This window comes from Topomyia yanbarensis, chromosome 3, assembly GCF_030247195.1.
Source record: "Topomyia yanbarensis strain Yona2022 chromosome 3, ASM3024719v1, whole genome shotgun sequence".
NCBI classification, from domain to species: Eukaryota; Metazoa; Arthropoda; class Insecta; order Diptera; family Culicidae; genus Topomyia; species Topomyia yanbarensis.
The window spans coordinates 147,669,248-147,687,443 of NC_080672.1; the positions used below are offsets into that span (position 1 = coordinate 147,669,248).

Below are 18,196 nucleotides of genomic sequence, written 5' to 3' on the forward strand. Positions count from 1 at the left end.
GTCAGCAGTGTGCCTCAGAGGTCGTCGAGTGATAAAAAGCGGAACAGTCAACAACACCAACAGCAATTACTCAGCCGTAGATGCCGAGTGGGAACAGCGCTCATCAGCGCCACAGCAGCAGAAGAAGAAGGGAAGATAAATTAAACGCAATACTCGTCAGGAGCCAGCCGGACATGGGACACATCAAGCAAATAAATAATCATCATTATTATCATAAAATATAAAACGCAGAATTTGCCGACCCCCGCAACGATGTTTCGACTGCTGGGTTAAATGGTGGCTTGCAAAAACAGCACAAAACAGTATCCCTCATTAAGTCATCAAAAAGTAGTGAATTATTGAGTGTGTTGAGCTATACAAATTAAGAGCATTTAATGTAAACATGAACACCAAAAGATCCACATCCATACTAGAGATTCGGTTGGAGGATGCTTTATACTTAATAAACTAACGGCGTGAGTGGCTCCATCCTTGGTCCCTTGGTAGACTGCTTTGGGACCGTTTTTCCTGCTTGTAGGAAAAACAAGCCGTGTGTATGTGTGCCAAAGATTCGACACAGCAGAAACATCCTGCATACACCATAATCTATATCGTTTTGTTTCCTCGCAGGTCCTTCCAGTTTCATGAGATTAAATTGTTTATTATGAAACGTTGACTGTAGATTGTATCGCCATCTTTTCCACTACTTCTGGTTTTCTCTCATACTTAACTTTTCCTATCTGCGCTGGAAGAAGTGATTTTAGCACTCAACTTACACCCGTGACTGTCTATCTCGATTAACTATTTATTCCTACGAAGCTTACCAGTGTGAAACGTAACGGAATGTTTTGAAATGCATGTACCCAAGTGAAACAGTAGCGAGAGTACTCGGAATTAAGGAATAAAACATTCAAGTGCTGTGTAAAGAATCCTGTAGTCGGGGGTGGGCGTAGCGTATTGGTAAATCGATTGCCTTGTACGCAGCGCACCTGGGTTCGAGTCCCGACCCCGTACATAGGGTTAGAAATTTTTCCTAAGAGATTTTTCTAACCCGAAGAGGCGAATGACCTTAAGGTTAAAACCTCTATAATTGAAATAAAAAAAAAAAAAAAAAAAAAAAAATCCTGTAGTCAACGAGCGAAATTTTGAGTACTAACCGATTGTTGCGATTGTGCCAGAATTGATGGATTATACTCGTCACTAGGGATCCAGGTGATGACGTCATGATACCAACGGCCCATCAGCGAGTTTGGATTATATTTTGTTGGTACCTTGTCTTACAATGTAAGTATCTATTGTTATTCGTTGTAATTGATTAAGAACAAACTGATAGTAAAACAAGTCATAACATGTTCAGTACCATGAAAAATAGGAATCAATACGCTAAACGCTAAAAGAATCTAATAATCCAAAAAATCTATTCAAGAATTCAATAATACAAAAGTCAGAGAATGTAACAATTGAATGATCCAAGTACACAGTAACTTGAAAATCCAGCAATTCAAAAACACGGATATCCAACTATCCTAAAAGCAGAATCCAAAAATCACACAACCATGAAACAAAAGGATTGTGTAGTTGTTATCTGTTGACACTCTCAAATGTTACCGGAACCCTCCGAGAGCTGAAACAATTCAATGTTAACCAAAACCAATCTGTGTTCTTGGAAATGCCAGATATTATTGGTAACCGATAAAAATGGCGGCATTGGCCACTTTCCCTAGTATTCATTAACCGTTATGTATCCGACGCGGTACCCAGGTACCTTTTTAGGTTTCAATCAATGAAATTCCTATGTTTTATCCATAGCTGGAAATTGAAACTTTGTGACATCTTAGAACTAAGTTGAGCTTTTGGGTTAATAATATTTTTGATATAGTAAGGGGGGAGTTAGGAGGGGCTTCTGAACTTTTTTACTACGTAACAAGCCGACATGGGTACCCGGGTACCCACAAAACTGAAATGCCAATAACTAAGGTAATTTGCAACCGATTTTGATGCTTTTGGGTGTTTTGGATTCAGGAACTCATCCACTTTTGGACTTGGTAAAAATGAATCGGGTTACTTCATTCGGTTTCCAAGAATCCGAATTTCCGGAAGTAGGTTCCAGTACTGGGATACTATTTGTGAATTTCAATGGAATACCGGCAACATGAAGCCGTGTGGTGTCCGGCGGGCTGAAATCTTTTTGCACTATTTCAACCAAGAATAGAACCTCTGGGAACTGCTCCCATGTCGTAAGAGGCGACTAACAACATGCTAGGAGTTCCTAGGCCGAGGTTTTGTTCCGTACCGAAGACTTAATCTGGGCGGACCTTAAGGTTTTCCATATTACCCTCTTTCCAGTCTGTATTTAGTGAATCACTGACATATACCTTTTCTGATTCGCCTTTCTTGATTGTGTACCAACGTTTTAAGTTTCTTCTGGCGGTTGTATATTAGCCGTAAATGACGAAATCTAATTCTACACTAAGTAACAGAATATATTAATATACCGGCACTTCCACGCCAAGGTTTAACTTCCAAAGCTTTGGCTTAAAAACCGTTTTTAAAAAATGGAAACTTTCATGCAGGAAATTTATTGAATTGGCCTAAGATGGAGCTGTCGAATTTCACAAAAAGCTTTTTATGTTGCAAGTGATCTGTAGTTGTGTTAAATTAGGTATTTTCCTATTATATTTGGAACCGTCTACCGACAAATCTACATTTACGAATACCTCCAAAAGTGACTTCTTGAGGTCTCATGAAGGCCTGACACTAGCTTTATGATACTTTTGCTTTTCTAAACAGTAATAAAAATCTCAACATTCAAGAACTTCACTTTGTCAGAAAATGTAGGGCCATCGGAAGCTAAAACTTCGTAAAATCGCACTCCTGGTCCTTTTTTCAGTGCAGTACTCTACGTCACTCGTTCAAATTTGCACCGCTCTTATGGTAGTCGGTATTTGCTAGTATTACTGTTCTCCCATCCATTCTGGTAGTCAAACGGTGGGATAGCAAAATTCTTACAAGTTTCCTATCTCATGCCTCCACGCGATTCTAAGTCTATTGATGACATTTGGTCCTTAGACCGCAGAATGAGAGGGTGCGAACAGAATGAGAGGGTGCGAACAGATCTAGTCGAGAAAACATTGCCGTAAAAATGAATAGTTGATCGGAAATTAGCCCCAATACGACTAATCTGACTAGTATCTATGAACACGGCTCAATACGTATTGAAAATTCGCCGCGTCTGTTTTTATGAACCTAATTTAAAGCTCCGTTATTGCTAACAAGCCCGTGCATCAGATTAACAATCCTTTATATTTCCCTTCAGTGTTCGGTATTATCGCTCGTATACTTGTATTCCACAAACAATCCGATATGGAAAATAAGAAATACTTTCCTTGATTTATAACATCTCGCGCTATTTTTGCCAGTATAATATGCTGTCACTTGGTAGTTTTCAAGCCAATAAATATATCGTAGAGAAGAAGTAGCGAGTTCTGTCCAAATACTGTTGCAATAAATAGTGATCCGGCCCATTACGCAGATAAGATTAGCTTTTCCAGGCAATACTCCCACGATCGGCTGTGTGGAGTTCAAATTGTTTTTGTTTAGGGAACATAGTATACTCTCGGTAGCCGGCTGCCCAGAGTTTAAAAATAACCAAAAACTAAACAAGATCATCTCTTTTTCGAGTGATCGTGCACTCGAAGACTAACTAAACAACTACCTAATAAAATATGCTTTACAGGTCGCCTCGTTTGCTTGGAGCGAATCCTAGACCTGATACCCTTCCAAACCACCAACTCCGCGACACCTATGGAAGAGTCTGATGAATCGTCGTCCTTCCGTTAAGTAGGTGGAGCATCAACACTTCCTGTCTACCTTATCCTTTATCCTTCCCCGTGAACGATGGAGATGGGGGCGGCCGGCAATGATGGCTATCATGCTGTTGAGGTTTTAATATGGGTCGGATTGGTATGAATTCCTACTTACCACTTCCTAAGCAACTCTTATTAGATAATCAGCAGTCAAACATGATGAAGTCAGTGTGCAATCCGCCAAAATCATCGTCACAACGCAACGCAACGCAACGCAACGCATTTCAATGGAATACCGGCAACATGGGTATCAAAATTCTTGGAATTACATCAGTAGGCTGTATCTCGTGGTTTTGGAACCATTTGGTGATTTGACCCCGGAACGGACATTCCGGAGCAGATTCCCGTGGGGCCTTGAGTGGCCATTCCATTCCAATTCCATTTTTTAAATTGCCATAGGGTCTAGTAACAATAAATAACAGACTTCCGAGACAATTTGAAAAGTTTTGATACTCATATTGCTAGGACATTGTTAAAATTTACTACTGGAACATTACCCCGTAAAATCCGGATAACCAAGCATCAGATCCATTCATCCTGTTCAATTTTACAAATCAAAAAGTGAACATGTTCCTGAATCCAAAAAATGTAAAAGTGTCCAAATCGGATAAAGGAAGCCATAGCTATGAGCATTTCAATTTGTGGGTATCCTGGTACCCTCTTCGGCCTGTTAAAGGTGTTTTTCTGTTGGACACATAACAGTTAAGAACAAAACTCTATTATTTTAAATATACAAGTACATGAACTCTGAAGTCTAGGACATAATATATAACTGAATAGTGGCAAAGCCCAGTGAAGATGATTCAGACTCCTGCTACAGATTCTCATTTGTTGGAATTCTGTGAACCAATGCGGTATGAGTAGTGTTAGAAACCAATGTAAAAACAACTAGAACTGAGATAATCTAGATTCAGTTTTGTATCTAAATTTTAAACGCCAATAGCACACTCCGTTTGGCTACTTTTGGATTGAATTGTATTGAACATTGAAAGGTAAAAATTGTGCAGCTTCTACCACTGTGCGGGAAGCTTCTATCTTAATCAAAACTAATTTTGTTTTCTGACTCCAAACGGTTAAGAAAAAATAGTTTTGGAGTGTATACGGGATAGAACAAAATTAGGGATGAAAGGGTTAATATCCAAGAATATTGATTCATCTGCTTATTGCTAGTATTTTTGAATTTCGATTGAAGTTAACGCATGACAATCGTTCGTCTTTTTGCTTTTACGGATGCTAAATTGTGTATCTGACAGAAAGCAATTTGCCTCGACCTGATTGCCGAGGCGGAAAAGGCAAAGATAAATTCAAGATTACTAGGTATTGTACAAAAGTTTGAAAAACTATGATTCAGCAACAGTGAACGGATGAACTCAGTAGCAATATGCTTTTGTTGCCCCTCGTTGATAGACGTCGATCGCGTCGCCGAATATTCAAATGCATCAATAAAATGCCATGGATACATAATAAACAATAAACAAAACAAATCTACTTGGAATATTTGGGTGTGAAATAAAAAGTTTTTTTTATAAATTTGATGGCTAGGAGAAAAGATTTATTTAAAAACCGATTCAATCCACCTAGCAGTGAGATGAGACATTTCTTACACATATCACTGTTGGATCATTCATTAGTTTGCAGAACTCCTGCGAAGTAGGCACTCAACTAGAGGTGGGATGAAAACAGTTTCTAGTCCTGAACGAATAAAATCTCTAATAAACTGAATAAATTATAGAAAATCAATAGAACGAACGAAATAAAAAATAAAGCAAAACATGAAATAAAATGTGTTCAAATTCACAAAATGAGTAGAATGATTAATGTAAATCAAAATTATAAAATACACGTATCAAATTAGATTAGCTTATTAAATGAAAATTTAAACTACATTTAGAAATAGTTATAAGAGGGTGTACCCCATAGGCATAAGTACGTTTGGCATACGTACGTTAGGCATAATGGACGTTAGGCCTAAGACGTTAGGCATAATGGACGTTAGACATAATGGACGATTGGCATAATGGTCGTTAGACATAAATTACCATATTAAAGTATCACTCAACAGAATTTAACAGAAGCTGATCAAACTCGATCATAATTTTATTCTACTGTATATACTTGAAGAAATCTTTGCTCAAATTAAGGAAGCAAGCCGAATGCTTGGCATACGGATATACAGCCTGTGTGTATTACTCGACGCACAACCGATGAATTGCACCTGACTAAAATAGATTCAATCTGTTTGTAAAAATTAGGAAGTTTTATGCTTGTTGGAGAGAGATTTTGAATGAAACCTAGCTCCAGGAGGCTTTTACCTGCTTCAAATAAATGTATAAAGCAAAATAATAAAATCAATCTCATTTGTGTTAAGGTATGATTAATGCACATTAACTTTGATTAGTTCTTACATACATGCATGGTGCAATTGTCCAAGAAGAAAATATATATCTTGAAGAACAGTTCATGAAAGAAATAATGATGAATTTGTTGCTTCTATATTGATTATTTCCCATATTATTCAGTCCAATGATTATATTCGTGAGACCATCAAAGATAAAAGTACGGAAATTGTCAGATACGAAGCAGAGCTTTTCCGTGCACTGTGCAGAAACAATAAAGGTTTCGGTATAAACGTAACATCCGTACGCTAATGCTGATGGTGTCCATAACACTACAGGTTTACATAATGTCATGGCTGTTCATTTTTACTCTCTATTGTTTAATATTTGGATATAATAGTATTGATAATACAGCAAACAAACTTGAAATGGGCTTGAATCAAAGCTGTTCACTCAAATGAAGAAAGCTTTCAGCTCATCTATGGAAAAAATATAAAACAAATTCGACACTTGTAAGATATAAATATCTCGCTTGGTGTTTTTCATTTTTCTGTCTCTCGAAGATATGCAATTTTATACATCAAAGCTTCTAACCCACAAAATGAGCATAAGGTTTAAATCTCTGCAATAAAGTAAACCTTGCGATTATTTTTATATGTTTTGTGAATTATGCCTATCGTCCATTATGCCTAACGTATATTATGCCAATCGTCCATTATGGCTATCGTATTTATGCCTAGCGTACTTATACCTAACGTCGCGCACCCGTTATAAGACTAATAGAATAAATTGACTCAAACTAACAAGTTGAATGAAATAAATAAAAGAACATGAAACGAATAAAATTAAAAATAAAAACAAAATGAATTAAATGAATCAAACGATTCAAATAAATCAAATCAATCAATTTGATTAAGTCCTATACAAACCAATGAATAATTTAATGAATCCAGTGAATATAATGAAATGGATCAAATGAACAAAATAAAAAATAAATGAAATGAATAAATAAAACAAACTAATCAAATAAACAAACTGAACTGAATTGATAAAATGAATAAAAGAAAGAAAATGAGCAGAATAAAATGCATTGATCAAAATGAAAAATTAAAGATGTTAAAAGGTTATAAACTAATAGAAAAAAAATGTGTCGAATAAATTATTTGGATGAAATGAATAAAACTGAAAAAATACTCAGATTATTAAAATGAAGAAACTGAACAAAATGTATGAACTGTAAAAAATGTATAGAATGCAAAGAAAGAAAACAGTGAATAAAATAAGTTAAATGAATTATATGAGTAAAATGCACAAAAAATAAGCTGATCAGAGTGAATCCAAAGAATGTAACGAATAAAATAGATAAAATGAACGCAGATGAACAAAATTAATAAAAAGATGCTGAATGAAATGCAATGATCATATATTTGAAGTTAAAAAACTTTTTCGTATAATGAAAATGAATAAACCGGATTGTACGATTTTTAGAACCATTGCATCAGAAAGTTATGAAATGTTTTTGAAAATCCCAGCTTCTGAGAAAAAGCCAATTAATATACAATGGACTTTCTAAGGCTTTCAAGCCCCTTGAACAGAAAGCGACAGAGGGAGAATGCGATGGAAAAGACAGGTAGCTATTTCAAAGTATTCATTTCCATTAAAATAAATAGTGTGAAGTGTCTAGCCTATGTCGATAGCATAAAGGCGTGCATTCAGTTGATTATTTTGCACTCTCTTTCCAGTTATTTTTATAAATTGCATATTGTTTCGTTCGTAATTTTCGTTCAGGAGATAGGTATAAATAAGTCCTATACAAACACATACTGTAAAAAGAAATGGTCCAAACTATCAGGATGACAAAAAGAGCTGAATTTTCGCTACAGTTTTGGGATTAAAAAATACGGTTGCTTTCGGTGATGCCACGAGTATAATTACATGAGCAATCTTTTATCTCACTACTAGGTGAATTACTTCATGATCTGTGTAGTAATATACCATCCAACATTTATCTCACGATTGAACGCAACGCCTAATCCAAGGAATAAATACAAGAACTCTAGACAAAATTTCAATATGAACACATTATTTTGTCTTTGAAGTGAGCATATTGGTTTTTGAGAAATTGTTCATTCATTATGGAGGTAATTATCAAAATATTTCAAAATCGAGTTCCTCGCAGCACGTAGATGTGTTTTCATACCCTGACATTCAAAATCGGTTTAGTTTTGCCCCTAAAATACTAGTAAAGCAATACTCTGTATGAAAAGGGCTCCTTTTTAATTAGTCAAAATTGCTAAGCGGGAAAAAATTACAAAATGTTTAATATCTCCGCTGCTCACGAACGGATTTTGACAAATGATGTAGCTTGTTAGAAAGGTATTTTTACAAGCTTTTATGTATATGTTGCAGGACAACATTGCTTTGTTCGAAAATTATTTGCTAAAAGTTGACTGTTTTTTGACAAAATCACCCATATCTCAGAAAGTAAACAACATATCGAAAATCAAAAATAATAGTGTCAAATGGCAACGTTAGGCCTTTCATTTAAAACTAGTTTCATTAAGATCGGCTCGGGCATTGCTGAGATAATTACATGACTTTTTGTACATACAAACATACACACATACAGACATTGTCTCAATTTGTCGAGCTGAGTCGATTGGTATATGAGACTCGGCCCTCCGGGCCTCGGAATTTTTTTTTTAAAGTTTGAGCGAATTCTATACATTTCTTTTGTAAGAAATGTAAAAATGTAAGTTTTAGCTTCAAAAAGTATACAATTATGCTAACAATATAGTGCACATGTTATTGTTTACGTATTTGTGTTTTTGAAGCTAGAATTCAAGAATTGATAAAATGATGGTGGAATATTGTTACATTTTGGTATGTCTGCGTTGATTTTTATTACATTCTTCAAAACAAAAAAAACGCATCTAAGAAATATAGCTATTTTACTTTTTTTAATGAATTGCGTTCAAATCAAATAGTTTAATACATCCTTGTTTGGTCCAATAACGCAGTTTAAGTCAAAAACTTCATGGAATGAATAAAATGCTATTGAATTTATACACCCAAAATCCGAAGGATATGTTTCTATTATTTCTGTTTGTCTTTTCGGTAACAGACCGCGCAATTGCGCATTGCGATATTAAACGCATATTACCGCAAAGGTAGTAAACGGTGGAATGACGAATTTCGGTGGCTGTTCATGTATGTGTATCACATAACCAAACACCAAACACACACTTCTATGATAGTGTTGGTATCGAGTCAAACCAACCAGAACTTTGGCGGATTTCTGCTAGAATTCAGGCTAAAATCTGCCCTAATATTTTGCCGGATTTTTTCTACTGGGTAGCTTGGATATTTAAACAAATTTTAGACTGTTTCCAGATCCGACATAGTTCCCGAGTCCGGCACAGTTCTCGATCCGGGCCAGTTCCCGGATCAGGACCAGTTCCCAAATCCGGACCTCCCTAGATCTAGCCCATCCCCTTACCAGATCCGGACCTGAACCAGGCTGACTTAGTGGTTAGATCCAGACAAGAGTCTGCATCCGGACCCTCGGTCTTACTTCCCGTACATGAACGGAAGTACTGTTCATGTTTTGTGCAGTCACTACCTTGCTGTTGACGTCGGTGATAGAAAATAAATTTCAATTTAACACAGACCAAAATACCCCACCACTATTCCGAGTCGATTTTTCCTGACTTTGCTTTAAAGTTTACCGAGGGTGAGCCGATCTATAAATACGGAATGTGTATTGTAGAGAAAATCAAAGCTCGTCTTTATCCACGTTGTGTTCGTTTCACTTGATGCGCAATACAATGACAAGCGAAGTGCTATATACTTCCAGACAATCCGACGCGTTAATATTTATTGTTTAAGAATCGATGATGTTTAAGAATTGAAATTGCTGGTATTGTCGTTTGGGGAATTTCCGGCGAGTTCTGGGTGTATGTTTATGTACTTCAAATATTGCAGTTTCTATTTTTTTAATTGATGGGTGATTCAGACTTATGTAAGGATGATTTGGGAAATACAAATAGTTATTTATTCAACAAGTTGCAAAACAATAATGTTGTCAGCAAGAATAGTTCAATCATTCAACTTTTTTCAGAATTGGAGAAGTAAATCTTTTTTGAATAGGTCGCCCTAAAAGGTTGGATTGTGTTGTGTTACTATCATAATAAAGTATTTCAGTTATTTAAAGAAAAAAGTAAAAAATGACCCTTCAACCAATTTTGCTGTAGTTCAAAACTAACTATAAGAACGTCTATTTTGTACCTTTTAATCGATCACAAATATTTTCAATACCAAGTTAATTTTTCAATCTGCTTTTACTAGTTATTGAATTAAGAAGAGTTCTATAAACATCAGTTTAAATACTGACAGTCCAACGTTGTTCATGTTATGCCTCGAATGGTAACCCGGCTTTCAGCCGGCATTGCTCATCAGAACCGATATAAATTGCAATCGATGTGTGAATGAAATTGACTGCATTGATTTAAAAGTTTTTTTATTAGATAAATTAAATTTCTCTATTTCAAAGAATTTTTTTACTTTTTTACGAACCGGTGTCAATTGCAATCGATTTTTGTATAAAAATATGTAGGTGATCGCAACAAGCTCAAAGTTTTTTGCTAGCAAAGCGAATTTTCTGCATTTTTACGTAATTCTGTGATTTATTTTAGAGAATAAAGAGTTGTTTTCTAAAAATTGTAACTTGTATCAATTGTATACTATTTGTGTATCAAAATATGCATTACATCGCATTGAATTCGAAATTATTTGCTTATAAGTGAAATTTTTGAGCTTCCACGACGCTTTTATTTTTTGTTAGCAAATATCAATTCTTCCAGAAATTACAGCTTAAATCAAATAAACATTAAGGGTGCGTGATGTAGACCCTCAACTGCAAAAAATCTTCAAATGATTTGATGTCATTTTGTCAACTGTTTTTTCGGCATTTAATTAGCAAGGGACTGGAAGGTGAAGTATATTTTTCAATATTCAGAGCCATAGTACTCAAGGGAGAGCAAGGTGTTGAAGGGAGAAAGTTTAGAAAAGCGTGGAAGGATCATATATGCAAGCTTAGAGCTCACCGGCGACTTAACCTTTTGTCTGCTACCGTAGGAGTCAGGGTCTTTTGGCATTAGAAATGCGAATCACCTGAGTCTACGGCATGTCCGGACAAGCGTAAAGTAACTTGTTACTTCATGCTGTCGGAACCGATGTCGCCTTATAATCGGACTACGGATAATCGAGTCATTTTTTACGGATAATCGAGTCTCCGGAATCTAGCCTGTAGTAATTATTTAATAGTAACTATGCAATAGTAATGTTTTAGATTTAGGTAAGTACTATTACTATTATTTAAATATACACCATTTAATGATTTGATGTTCAACTGTGCTATGCTTTGTTAAATTGAATAAGTAAAACCGTTGAAAAAAACATTATTAACCATCCAAGAAGCGTACACCAATAAATGAACTACCGAGCCGGCCCGCGAGATCCACATACAGCACGACGAATGAGAGACCATATCGCTTACATAAAAAGTCGCGACAAAAGTTTGGCATGATTGCAAGGCACTAGAGACAAAAACAAAGCAGAATTTTGCTGCTCTTCTACAGGGTTCGTAGTGGTATTTACTGCATCAGCACCGCAGATTTTGCGTAAGACACTTTTTCCCGCAGATGTGGTGCGGGATATGAGCTTTTATCGCACGGTATTACCGCAACCGCACTTCGATAAAGTCACACGTCTGCAGTAAAACTTGGAATAAAACTAGGACTTTTACCATTTGAGAAGGACGCAACTAGATTTATTTCCTTGCTTAGCAATGGAATTGTTAGGAAAATCCCTCTGTCAGAGTTTTACTTTTCACTCTACATACACACAGGCCCGGTGAGAGGGGGAGGCAGCCAGGGCCTGGGGCCCGGGTCGTATTTGGGGGCCCGCGTTTTTACCCGGAAGATGGCCGAACACGTCCGGTATTCATAGAAGAGCAATACAAATATCAAAATTAATTTCTTTGCAATCATTCGCCTTATTAAATTGTTATATGATGAAAGCGTTAAAAAAATGTAAACTTTATTTGATAGTTGACATTTGTTAAAGCAAACGTTCTTAAGGGTAAGTTTAAAAAACGAGGTTTATTGCTTGAATCGACGGAATACACTACAAAATATTGAGAAGCCAATTTAAAATATTTTCGATGAAAGCAAAGCGCATCCATCCTCTTTTACGTTCGCTTCTTTGCTGGTAGTGCCGGTTGTTGGCTTGAAGACACTGGGCGTGGTTGTTGTTGAGTGAATATTTGTTCCTTTCCTGTCAGATCCGTAGATATTGGTTTTGTAGCCGTTTGGTTTGGCATAAGATAACGGCATGCTGCTTACGGTTATAGTAGGTATGCTTTTCTCAGCTGCTTTTGCACAAAGTTTTCCATGGTAGGGGAGACTGAGGAGACTTGATCCCCTTTTTTATTTTTCAGTCCAACTCCGTGGAATAATAAAAAACTATGTATTTTTTTGTAGTTTTATATTGTTTTTAGGGATGACTAATAATCATAAAAAAATTACATGGAAATATTATACTGGACATGAGCTATGAGCATTTCTGGAAAACAACAAAAAAATGGAAAATTCTTTGATTAGTGGAGACTCGATCCCTAATTTGAGGACACTTGATTCCTTTATGAAAACGTGTTTAAAACAGCATGTAGGGTAATAAGCCTATTTTTGCCCTGTTTCTACTATCATCCTACCCATATGAAGCCTTTGGTTAGAGCAGCGTCTGCCATCTTTGCTCAACGCATTGACTCAAATGGTATTGCGATAATGGGGGTACTCGATTAGAGATTTTGCTGCGCTCAAACAGAAGATTTTCACCATTCTCAAGACAATTTTGGTATTATATTGGCTCTTAATAAGAGGCGAATGACCTTAACGTTAAAACCTCTATAATCGAAATAAAAAAATGGACCTTAATAACAAATCAAAGAAGCTGAAATAATAAAATTATTGTAGTAATAATGTGGTACCCTTCTTAATAGGGCAAAAACGGGTACATTACCCCATTAAATTTTATAAATGGATTGTAGTATTGATTAAATTGTTATGATTAGATATTGTTATTTTTGTTACTACATATTACGCATCTCTCACCTGATTTTTTTTACGAATTCCCCAAATCTCCGTGCAATTATTTGAAAGCTGTCTTTATTATGGTTGAGGAACGTCAAATGCGGGATGAATGGTTGCTACGTATACTGTAGTAAACAATTACAGTTATGTTTCTTTACGATGAAGCGTTCATTTTTGACATTTTTTTATGACAGCAATGACTTCAATTGTTCTGGTGTGAATTTGGTTATTTTCAGTGGTGTGTATGAAGTATGGCGAAGGGGATCAAATCTCCACGAATTTGAAGGGATCAAGTGAACCCATAGCATATATTTCAGCAAACTTTAGTAAAAATATAGTTGAACAAAAGAATCAGCTCAATCATAACGTATTCATATAATTGACATTCTCCTGTAATTCTGTATGCAAAAGTAGAGTATGTAGTGGCTGTTTTTATCAATTTTATAAAAGTTTGAAAATTTGAAAAATAAATCTTCTTCAGTTCTTCTGAGACTTTTTTTTTAAATCGGTAAAAAATCGATTACACAAAAGTCCAATTTCTTTTTTCTGTGTTAATGAAATTTATGTTTAGATAAAACTACGCAACTTTATAGTATATTCGATTAATGTATTCTGATCCGCCTTTGAGTTACAATGATGGGATCAAGTCTCCCCGGGGATCAAGTCTCCTCAGTCTCCCCTACAGTGTCTTTTTGTAGAATTCGCGCATAGGAATCTATCATGGTTGCATAACCAGTATTGTCTGATGCAACGTCCCATTTTCGGTTGATGCACATAAAATGGTTACGTATGAAAAAGTTGATTTGTACGGAAGCATTTCCACCACAAGAACAACATTAGGGACACCCGGGAAAATGCGAAGTTACAGCTCTTATGGAAGCCACTTCTCCGTATCTTGACATAAATTTGTTAATCACAATATCAGGGGCGCGTGGAGATAATTTGTATAAGCCCATCTCTCTAGAACCCTTGCTTATATATACGGGGATGATGTTGTTAACGTGGCAGCTTTCGTTAGTGTGCTGCATGTTGTTCCGCGAAACAAACGACTGTGCTTCTTAATGTTTGATATGGTGCATCTGCAGGGCGTTAACTTCTCCCGGATTGTGCACAATCTGCACATTTAGTAATTGTTTTACTTCCCGAGTAGCTGGTCTTACAGGACATTTACAAAAATCAATGGCAACACAATTCGTCTGCAGTCGTTTTTGCCGTGTATCTATAGCGGAGCGATTTTTAGTTCCTACTCTGGGCGAGATGAGAAGGTACACTGACCTTAATTAACCGGTGAGTAAAATGGATAATTTTTGAAGTAGAATACTTCTAACAATTCAATATGGGGGTCCCTTTTCAAAAATTTCTGCTAAGATATTTTACCAGTCTTTAAACGCGAATAACTTCCGTTGTACTGATTGAAATCGCTGTATTTTTGTACTATCTCATCGGAAATATAGGCACGTATATTGTATTTGATTCCGTAAGATGTACATACGTCTACTATAGATAACGTAAATAATGTATTTTGTGAAAGTGGTAATTATCTGTGTTGATTGGTCCGTGCAATTCAACCAAACAGCGAGCATTGCTAGGACTGCCCATTTGTTATCCAATAAACTTTGCCACGTATAAAAACGGTACATAAGAAAAAAAATCGTCTGTTTGTTTTTTGACCTCGTAGTAGATGCTATGTTTTGAGTCAGCTCAAACTCTTCGGTTGGAATATATTCAATGACTGCCGCCAGGCATCATTCCCTCCAATGATGCACAGGAGTGCCAGTTCCATGCATACAATGATCAGCACACAGCACAGAAAAGCAGAACGCTCTTTTTTCGGAGTTCAATAAACGGATTTCAAGTGTGCTAGGAGTGGTTGAGTGCGAGAGACCCCGCTCTCTTGCTCTTTAAATGATATGTGGCGTGCTCAGATAAATTCATCACGGCGTGCGCTCCAGAGTGTACTGCGGTGGGTGGAGTGTGCTCTTTGGTAAATATTCTTCTGGCTAGCGGTAGTGTGATTGACGATTTGATTAGCATTGGTTGTTGTGTTGTGTGAAGATGATGTTGGCTTATTGGATACTTGTATAATATGTTTCTGCTGAGCATTCTTTACATTATAATTGGAAATTAATTTTCGCTATAATTCTTGCTTATTGTTACATATATCAAAACTGGCAAAAGTCAAATGTAGCTGAAGAAATTTTTTATCCAGCTGTATCATTATTTCATTTTTTGATGTTTTGCGACTTAGTCCGGTCTGACTTAACACCGACCATTTCATACTCGGGGCAAACTGGGACGACTTTTTATATATCATCGTATATGCTGCTATAAACACAGTTTTATAACGATCCGTAGAACCAGATTAATTGTATAACTGCTGCAGGTATGACGGGATTTGTACAGCCACATTGTTTTCGGTTTATTTTAAGTTCCGCTAATGTTCATTTTACTTATTTCGCAGATCAACTAGGAAATTGCTCCATTAAAAGTAATGTCCTGGCACTACATTCGTTGTCGGCTATTATTATACGTGGCAATTGCAGGCTTACTGCGAGAACTCAGAACTAAGACTTGATGAAGGTTAACTAAGAAACCTGCTTGGTGAAGGCTTCAACATATTATTTATAGGGCATTCGCCTTAACTCTCTAATGCTGACATTTCACGCACAAAAGCCCTTCTGCTGGCTCTTAACTGTAGAGTGAGTTACAGTAAGTCCAAAAACTTTTTATTGTCCGATTTGGCCCTTAATTTACTTTATTTATACATGCTATACTTTTAAGTGGCCTATTTCTAAAAATATTCAGCAAGACGAATGCATTTTGATCCCACTATAATGTGGGTAGTAAAGTTAGTACTATCCACTTGAAAACAATTGAGTTGAAACATTGGACCAAGCCTAACATTTGAATTTTGTCACGCTTGTGTCTCGGGTGCACGTTTGAAATTTTCGAGGTATGATAGAGACCAAAGTATGACTATTTGCACAAACGCATCGCAAGTGATTTCTGTGAATGTAATGCAAGCGTATGTAGGGGTGGATGGGGTAAAATACATCCCTAAGAAAATTTAATCATAATAAGAGACCATCAATTGAGAGAATGTATTCAATGATATCATTTAGACAACATTTTATTCTGAAATCAGAATCGCTTAGCAAAATTTTCAGAAGCATGAAAAATATTCAATTTTTCAAAATCATTATAAATTACTCTTTGAAAAATAGGCGGGGTAAAACGGACCTGTGCAGGGATAAATTGCACCACAACAACGGGGCATAATGCGCCACAACAAATATCGTAATAGCCGATTTTAATTCAACAATGCAGAAGGTAGTAGTAAAATTGCAGCATTCGGATTAACAGCCAAAGTGTATTCTACTTCAGTTCGGTTATGTCTCTGACATTACCTACCCATCCTTTTTTTGTTGTATATTTGTATTTTTATAGCACGCTCATTTTTTCTTTTAAAAGTGCATTGTGTTGAGATAGAACGGTGATTTTGGGCCTCGTCAAAGATGCATGTGATGTCTATAATTATAATGTGCGAATTGAAATTATCAAATCAGTTCAGTTCATCCAACAGCAGGAGTACTTGGTTGTCCACTGTACTCGCATTTGTTTAATTTGCGTCTTATTATTGCGTTCTGTGTCTATATTGTTGTCGAGTCCTACATATTCTCATCAGCATATATATCGGCTCCTACGTTAGACATATCACATTGTTTATTAATTAAACCTCCATAAAATCTACGATTAGAAATGGTTTTCTTGGATTCAATATGTGATAAACTTAGGTAAATTGAAAAACTTTTTGATTTAATCATTTTAAACGAGAATTTCGAACTGATTTTTTTACCTTCTCATTTTGCTTACAACAAAAGCTAAAAACAGCTCCATTGCTACCAGCAAATAAATCAATCCGTGTGTCGCTTTGCCTGCAGAGTAGAAGCAAAATATCGCGTTCCAACCAACTATATCGAAAAAAATGAGTGACAATTACAAACAGAAAGGGGTTTATTGTGGTGAAACTGTATTCCTGTTTACTTTTCGAGACATTTCATAAGATCTATTATTAAAAGTACAAATTGAGCTAAAGATGGCCAATGTTTACACCCTACAATTTCACCATGTTAGACGTAGCGTGCTGATTATGTTCCAGACCATCCGCTCACTGTTAAAATAAAAATTCAGAATCCCTGCGGGGGTTGAAAGTGTTACTCCTGCTATTGTAGTACATGCAGATCGTTCAGTGGGTACATTATCGAAAGTTATTTTTTTCTTTTGCTGTGTCAATAAAGAAGTGAAGAGTTATTTTTAAAAACACACGGCTCTATGTTAACATTGCTGACAGACATTAAGATGCTTCTGAACTAGCTCTACTCTGGCATACTATTTCGCCTTTTCCGACACTAAGTGTGCCTTAATGATCTCTGTAGAACTGTGAAGCCGTAAAAATATGTTCTGTATGCGAATATAGAACATATCTAAAACCATTAAATAATGCTTCGTGGTCTCTTGGGTATATTCCTTATCCCTAACTTTACCACTTCCCCAATCCTTCACATCAGGCAAACCATGAAAAGACGATTCATGGCAAGGCACAAATCTCCGATCAACATGGGGAACGTACAATTTGAGCTAGACGCTGCTGATTCCTGAGTACGCGCAAATTGAAAAACTTGTAGCTATGACAATTTCACCTGATTTGGATAACACGGAATAAGAAGCTGTCGAAATTCACCTATGTGGCACGCTATCTGCGGATGTGGCAATATGAGTCAACCGGAGACTAATAAAAACCACGGACTCTCTAGTTCCTCATGGCTGAAGAGGACTGAACTAGAAGGCTTAGATTTAAAAGGGC

At 36.2% G+C, this 18,196-nt stretch overlaps 1 protein-coding gene across 1 annotated transcript in view; it reads left to right on the plus strand.

Annotated features, from left to right (window-relative positions):
- The first annotated feature begins 1,101 nt into the window (after positions 1 to 1,101).
- LOC131688935 (uncharacterized) overlaps positions 1,102 to 18,196 on the plus strand; it is a 463,009-nt gene continuing 445,914 nt past the window's right edge. The window contains exon 1 of the mRNA XM_058973570.1: positions 1,102 to 1,263. Coding sequence (XP_058829553.1) covers positions 1,203 to 1,263 — 61 coding nt within the window. The 5' untranslated portion in view covers positions 1,102 to 1,202. The remainder of the gene's footprint in view (positions 1,264 to 18,196) is intronic.